General features: G+C 36.8%; 1 protein-coding gene across 1 annotated transcript in view; it reads left to right on the top strand.

The window, feature by feature from the left end:
• KLHDC10 (kelch domain containing 10) overlaps nucleotides 1-7,005 on the top strand; it is a 56,673-nt gene extending 49,668 nt beyond the window's left edge. The window contains exons 5-10 of the mRNA XM_052638898.1: nucleotides 652-800; nucleotides 2,400-2,484; nucleotides 3,348-3,414; nucleotides 4,042-4,089; nucleotides 5,895-6,034; nucleotides 6,651-7,005. Of these exons, the coding sequence (XP_052494858.1) occupies nucleotides 652-800; nucleotides 2,400-2,484; nucleotides 3,348-3,414; nucleotides 4,042-4,089; nucleotides 5,895-6,034; nucleotides 6,651-6,860 (699 nt within the window). The 3' untranslated portion in view covers nucleotides 6,861-7,005. The remainder of the gene's footprint in view (nucleotides 1-651; nucleotides 801-2,399; nucleotides 2,485-3,347; nucleotides 3,415-4,041; nucleotides 4,090-5,894; nucleotides 6,035-6,650) is intronic.
• Nucleotides 7,006-7,850: the final 845 nt, after the last annotated feature.

Raw genomic sequence — 7,850 nt, forward strand, 5'->3', positions numbered from 1 at the left:
GAAAAGTTATATACAAAAAGGTAGGAAGCAACTCATCATACATCAGAGACCCTTTGAGAATAATTGGGCTAAGCTTAAAACAGCCAAAGCAATGGCTTCTTTCTCAACTAGCTGGCATTGATATTGATACGTAGCTTCTGGACTGTGTGTAGAAGCACATACTGGATGACTGTATCCCACCACAGGTTTAAACGCTAAGAAATGACTATAGCAAAAGCCAAACTTACGTTGAGAAGAGTCTGGTGGAACATGTCAAGTTTTGAGAACTTTCTTACTTTAGGGATCCTGGGGTCTTATTTTCATATCTGCTCCTTCTTCTTAAAGACATTTTTCTCTAGACTGCTTAAAAAGTGAAGCAGCTTTCAGTGGGAATGCTCATGTCCATGATCTGTAAATTCTTCGGTTAGCTAAGACCCCTAAGGAGCCCTTTGCCTATCTAGACAGAACTTGCTTTCCAGTTGAGCAAAAGTTATTTTTCTAAAAACAATCTCTGTGTTCTCTAAAATCTTTAATCCTTTAAGGGTCTGATTTTTAGAAGATTAAAAAGTACAAGAAAACTTCATAAAACTTGATTTGGGGGTATCTAATAAGTTTACATTCTTTAATCATGTGTTAACAAGGCAGTCTTGTGCACATCTCTTCATTATCCAGGCTATGGCTATCATCAATGGCTCCCTTTATGTATTTGGAGGGACAACTGGCTATATTTACAGCACAGACCTGCACAAATTAGATCTCAATACCAGAGAGTGGACACAATTGAAACCAAACAACCTATCCTGTGATCTACCAGAAGAGAGGTGAGATTCTAGAATTAAAGCATATTCTTTCTTGCTAAGATTTTACTTTTTTTTAGAATATTGGCAGTATGGTTTGAAGAAGCCCTTTGCCCTGGTTGAAATAGCTGACTGGCTATTAGATCCCTGTTCAGCATTAAAGAAGGGTTTTCTGGTGAGGAAATGATGTTTCCCTCTGAACTATAGCATTTTTTTCACGTTATTTCCTTTTATGCTTCAGTTTTCCTGCATTAAGAAAGTAGTAGCCCTTTAAAAAAAACACCAGTGGTAACAATTGTAACTAAATTTCATATTACCAGCACAACAGTTACTTTCTAGTTATTTTTTGATTTGCCTTCTTAACTTGCATATTAGGATTCTTTGGCTCCCTTGCTTAATAACCTATCCCCAGGAAGGACACAGTGCCTTGCTCATGTGGTACTCAGTGAATATTGATTGAATGGGTGGTTGGATGGATGGAAGAAAGGGAGGGAAGATTGTGTATTTTAAGTGCTCTATTAAACACTCAGACATCACATGATTCTCTTTAGTTACCTTTTAGTAGCAGTCCTAAATAAACTATCTTTCATTTTTCTTTCCTAACAGCAATTGCCTGTTCTTAGAAATAAACTCACCAGAAAACTTAAAGAGGTGGTTTTCTTTTTCCCTCTCTAGTTTAAAAGCAAAGACAGTAAACAGTTTTTTATTTACTGTTAGACTATTTGTTGGCTTTTTAAAAATGGCATATGGGTGCTAAGGAAGATTTATCTCTGTTGTAGTATCTTAGTGCTCTGATCATTGCAGAACTACCACAGGAGGACGTGGGAGGTGGCTTGGTACAGGGAATAATTTTGATGTAATATATTTTATCAGCACCAAGGCCTTCAGGAAAGGAGAAACTAGATTAAGTTTTCAAAGTATTTTCACATAGTTGCCTTCTTTGAGTAATTTTATGGATATATTATAAATTGTTTCAGCTTTTAGCTAAACTATTTGGATAAAAGTTCTGGTAGATGTTTCATATTATATTCACAGCTTTATGTAGCATGATTTTTCCTGATAATCTGTGTATCTGTTAAATAAGCAACTTAATTTGAAAACCCATAGTCTAGACTTTCTGATTAAATGTAGGCAGATCACTTTTTAAAACTCCGTAATATTTTCCTCCCTTATACAGTTACCACAAAAAGATTATAGAAAATCTAGAAGATACAAATAAGCAAAATGAAGAAAATAAAAAAATAAAATCTAAACTCAGGGGTAACTAGGGTTAACATTTTACATGTATCCTTATAGTCATTTTTCTGAGCATTATTTGTATATCTGTAAATTTTTAGTAGGCTTATAACCTATCTGCTCTTATCTAACTGATTTTTTTCAGTCAATGACGTGAAAAGAAGTTGTCAGTATATTAACATTCTCTGTGTCTGCATTCTTATTGGTTGCATACTTATCTATTTTTTATATTGTATAATTTATTTAACCAATTCATTATTATTAGACACTTGAGTCATTTCCAGTAATTTATTATTATAAATAATGATGCAGTTAAAAGTCTTGCAGCCAACTCTTATGTAGGTCATTTCCCCCTTAATTATAAATGTATTTATTGTATATTTTCAGGTACAGACATGAAATTGCACATGATGGGCAGAGGATTTACATCTTGGGAGGTGGTACTTCTTGGACAGCTTATTCCTTAAACAAGGTACATTAAAAAGGAGAGAGAGAGGAGGAGGGCCAGAGGAAAGGCATTGTTATACTGAGCATAATAAGTAACAGTCCTGTTATGGTAGACATTTTAATTTTCAAGCAGGTTGTTTATGAAGACCTATTTGTGTTGGATGCTCTTTATAATATAAGGTTGAACTCTGTGCCCCTAATATGCTTTCCCATTGACAGTTGTGTAACCACACACTGAAAATCCTTTATTAGAATTATCCCTTTGCGCTAGATGAGAAAAGATACTAAAAGAAAGATACAGTAGCTCAAATGGAGCAACTAATTAGAATTGGAACCAGGATTCTCAGAATGTCACATTGCTCTCATTGTCAGTACTGTGTATCTAAAAAGAACAGGCATGTTTAGGACGACACATCACTAACCTTAGAAAGCTGAGCTCTGAAGGGCTTCTGTTCATCCATCCCTGGGGCATTTCTAAATCCACATGTCCCAGAGGAAGTCTATAGGCCTCAGAGCTCCTGGTCTGCTTTGGAATCTTAATGGTCCTTTCCAAGTTTTGTCAAAACTGTGTTCTCATATTTATTTACAAACAGTTGCTTTTTCCTGTTATAAAAATGATATATGTTTATCACAGAAAATGTGGAAGCAACGGAATTCCAACTTTCTTCCTCATTTTTTTCTATGACTTAAAAATAATAAAATTATGTGTGTGCTTAACTTTCAACTGCTTCACCTAATGTTTTGCTTTATATTAGAATTAGGAGAGATCAGAGAATAGCAAAGGAGAAGCAGCATTTTCAACCAGGAATATGTTTGTACAGGCTGTTGTGAAAAATCCAGTTTTCGGGCTAAAGTTATTTGTGTGTCTTCTTATTTTCTGTCTCCAAGATTCATGCATACAACCTTGAAACGAATGCATGGGAGGAAATTGCAACAAAACCCCATGAAAAAATAGGTAAATTTAAAATATTGATTTATTTATCTTAAATAAATGTACCTTACAGTTGGTTCTGAAAGTGAAATAGTGATTTTATTGCATTATATGACAAGAAAAATATCTGTTGAACTGGTATTAGAGATTACTTATGGGACTTCCCTGGCAGTTCAGTGGTTAAGACTCGTGTTTTCACTGCAGGGGACGTGAGTTTGATCCCTGGTTGGGGAACTAAGAAAAAGAAAGAAAGAAATTACTTGTATTCCTTAGCCCAATTATTCTTCCTCAGCAGCTGAGCAAAGACTTTTAATGGGGATTGCTGAATTCTGTGGCAGAGGGAAATCTGGGTAGGATAAGAAGTAGGCACTTAAATCAAGATGTACCTGTCTCTTTTTGGGTAAAAGGGCTTGAGACCCACTAGTAACCGTTGCCCACTGCCACCTCACTTTATTTTGCTGACATCTTAACATTATATCATTATGATGGAACTTCTGATGGCTTTATTTGAGTGTGAAATAAGGGAGGGTTGGAAAGACTAGTCAGTGTTTGCTTAATGCAACAAAGGGATTGTTTTAAATAACTTATTCATAGTTTGTCTTTTGCTGTATCTTATGAATAATGGAATTTCCATGTTTATGTGTTTGGCAGGTTTTCCTGCAGCCCGGAGATGTCACAGTTGTGTTCAAATAAAAAATGGTAAGGATTTCAAATAGCATGCTGGTTCCATTTTTGTAATTGTATATTCTGAGAATATCTTATTTCTTAATGATAACCCTAAAAGAGTCATAGCATACCTTTGGGGAGAGTCTATTTCTTGTAGTTTATACTTAAAGGGAAATTCATAAAGTTATGCTTCTCTTAGGAATTTTCATAAAGTAAACTAATGTGCTTAGGTTCCTCCTTATCAGAGAACTCAAAAATAAGCGATAAGTAAGCTTTTCTATACCACCTAATCTTTCAGCACTGTACCTTAACAGATGTCTGTGGTTATTATGAGTAACACTAATAATCCTGACATACAATAGAGACCTTGGTAGACATTGTATTAACATTGTAATAACTCCTTCAGAGTGTTATTTCTTAAAGTTTATTCTGTTCTCTGTCTGATGCCAAATAGAACTCTTAGCTCATTCTTTGGCCATATTACAACACAGGCATTGTATGGCTTCAGAAAGCAGCTGCAGCTACTTTATCTAAGTGTGATAAATGACTCCTCTTTGGACAACCTTCCTGTCTTTTAATTTACAGTTTATTTTATAGTTGGTTATACTGCCTTAAAGTTTTGGAGAGGAAGAAGGTGTGTATAAACGAGTTTGATAGCCTATATCCTTTTAGCAACTTAGTTCAGATTTTACTAGGATTATGCTGCCATCTCTAGTACAGAGGTGCTTTTTATTATGTTTTTGCTCTTTGGGCAAGATTTATAGATAGTGGCATTGTTCAGCTTTGCCTCTCTAAAAATGGAACCATACTTTTTTTTGAATCCTAGCCAAAAATGTTTCTAGTGTATTTTATAGTTTAATTAGGTATTGGCTTAAACTTGATCTAGACCTGAGTTAAGACAAGGGTTCATTTGGTTCTTTGAATCCAGGTACCATAGAAGCTGAACTCAGCTGTAGTTCTGAGCATTTAGTTTGAAGTTTCACGTAACCTTTGTTACATGTTGTATACTTGGTTATAACTGATTTTACAAAAATAAACAGAAAAATAATAGCGATTTAAAAAAAAAAACAATTTTGATTTTGGGAAGGTTTTTTTCCTGACATTAATAACTAGCACAGATAACATGGGCTTCAGACTGTTCTCTTTGGGCTGAAGAAAGCTTGGAAAAACCTCTGTGCCCCAAACATTGAACATTTGCAGGCTAGTTGTCTACATAGAGAATGTTTGTCTCTATGGGCAGATAAATGTCCGTCCTTTTAGGGACATTATTTAAAAGAAGGGTTTGCAAACTGGTAGCCTGCAGTTGTGTTTTGTTTGGCTCATGTGTGTATTACAGTTTTTGAATTAGTGGCCAATACTTAAAAATCAAGAAGTATCGTTTTTCAAAAAAAATCTGAATTTCCAACTTCTCTTACAAAATTGGAAGGTCTGGCCATGACTGACCTTAAGTCCTGCGTAGCTCCATCAGCTGGAGCTGCATCACCATCTTCCCCGTTAGAGCAAGTGCACTCCTGTTTGTTACCTGGCTTATCTATTTTCCCTGAACCTTCTTGCTCATTCACTTCCTATGCCTGGCACCTGAAGGTGTTTGAATTTAAGAACCTGGACATGAAGCATCCTCAGAGGCTTGCATCCTTAGCCCTAGAAAAAATCCAAACACTGAGTTCAGACTCTAGTGAGGGACAAGGCAGCAGAATGAGCAGCCCACCAGCTGAAGTCCCCTATGGTATGGGAACTGGACTGGCCCCATGTCAGCTAGCCATGAGAGCTACGATAGGACATGCTGTCACCGTGGCTCTTTTCCTTTGCCTGATTGTGGTTTTCTCTTCCACTGATAGATGTGTTTATTTGTGGGGGCTATAATGGAGAAGTGATCCTGGGAGATATCTGGAAGCTGAATCTGCAGACTTTTCAATGGGTTAAGCTCCCAGCTACCATGCCGGAGCCAGTTTATTTTCACTGTGCAGCTGTTACACCAGTAAGTTTTCATTTTCTTATCTTCTTTATGTAGTTGCAGATGATAAGGAAATACTTTTAGGGATAGAGCAAGAAAAAAAGATGTCTGATATTAGCAAAGCTTGGATTAAGAATGTGCTTTTAAAACCTTTCTTCCAAAGCTAGTTCTTCCTCTGAGAAAAAGGGAGAAAATCCATCATGTACAAGCTTAAAAGAGCTGCATAAAATGTAAAAGAAATGCTGCATGTGGTATTCAGGCCCTGACAGTAATATCAAAGATGTTTCCTGGGAGGGCAGAATAATTTTACCCCCAAAATGCTGTGTTATTGAAGATTCTCCTAGCTTCTTGAATGCTAAGAGCTTTATTTTAATCTCTGTATTTTTATCTTTGGCATGATGGGTACTTAATATAATCTTAGTTTAACGATGTCAAAGTTGTTGAAGTAAAAGTAATCTCTAGTTTTTCCCTTAGTAACTCATTCATTATATAAATCTTTCTTGATCTCTGCACTGTGTTGGTATCAGTGAGAAATTTTTGATTTCACTTCATTCAGTTCAGCCTGCTATGAAATTTTTTTTCCGAATTTTCAGCTTAAGTATCTGTCATTTATCCTCTTTTGACTGCCATTTGTTCATAGGCTGGTTGCATGTACATTCACGGAGGAGTGGTGAACATCCACGAAAATAAACGGACTGGGTCATTGTTTAAGATCTGGCTGGTGGTTCCTAGCCTGCTGGAACTGGCGTGGGAGAAGCTGCTTGCGGCCTTCCCCAACCTAGCAAACCTCTCCCGAACACAGCTTCTGCACCTTGGACTCACACAGGGACTCATCGAGCGCTTGAAATGAGGATTACTGGACTGTTCATTGATACTGGAAATGTTAATTTAAAGAGACTCCTTTATTTATGGGCAGTGTAGAATGTGCTACAGAGAGAATTGGTTACCCTGATCAAGGCCTTATTCAGAAAATACATCAGATGCCTTTCTGTAAATTGTTTTAAGTTTATGGAATCTCACTTTCCGTTGTGCTTTTTTCTTTGCTTCTCTCCCTTCTGCCCCAGTACACACGCATACTCACATACTCCCTCTTCCCTGATGGAAGTTGAGGGAGAGTCTGAAAGTACCTTCATAACGTTATGAATCAAGATAAGATAAAAAAAATGTTAAAGGAACTCTCAGCATATGACCATGTCAGGCATTGCCCTATAAATTAAATCAACATCGTCAATAAAAACAAAAATAAAAAAAAAGTAAATCCAGCAACAATGAGAAGCAGCATTGGGGATAGAACAAGAAGGCTAACCTTGAGAATCCTGCAGATTATAGGGAAAGCTCAGTGTTTAACTTGCTGTTTTCAAAGGTACATCTAATTGAGTAGCTGGATCTAATGGCAGCAGTGGTTGGTATCTTGCAGCCTAGATACCCAAACGTATCCTTTAACTTACTTTAGAGGATAGTTAAGCAGCTCATAACCCATCTTTTAACTTGCTTTAGAGGAAAGTTAAGCAGCTCAACAACTCTCAATCAGTGACTTCTTTTCTCATCCTTCTGGTGCCAGCAGTGGTTAGAGTTGACTTGTCTAAAGACTTCATCGTGTGTGGTGGTTGTGCTGTTTGTTGTTGCTCTTAGAAATTATGGCATGAGGACATTTCAAATCAAGAAACTTGTGGTCAAAGTTCTTCATTCTGGGCAGTTTTTAAATTCTCCTCTGCCTGTTAATGGTTCAGATATCTTTTTGACTCCATCATGGGGAACTGCAGACCCTAAACATATAAAGTTCACGAGAGGCCAGAAAAGAGCAGGGCAGGGAGGGCTTCTGCTCTTGGGCTGTGAGCTT

This window comes from Budorcas taxicolor, chromosome 4 (assembly GCF_023091745.1).
Source record: "Budorcas taxicolor isolate Tak-1 chromosome 4, Takin1.1, whole genome shotgun sequence".
Classification (NCBI taxonomy): domain Eukaryota; kingdom Metazoa; phylum Chordata; class Mammalia; order Artiodactyla; family Bovidae; genus Budorcas; species Budorcas taxicolor.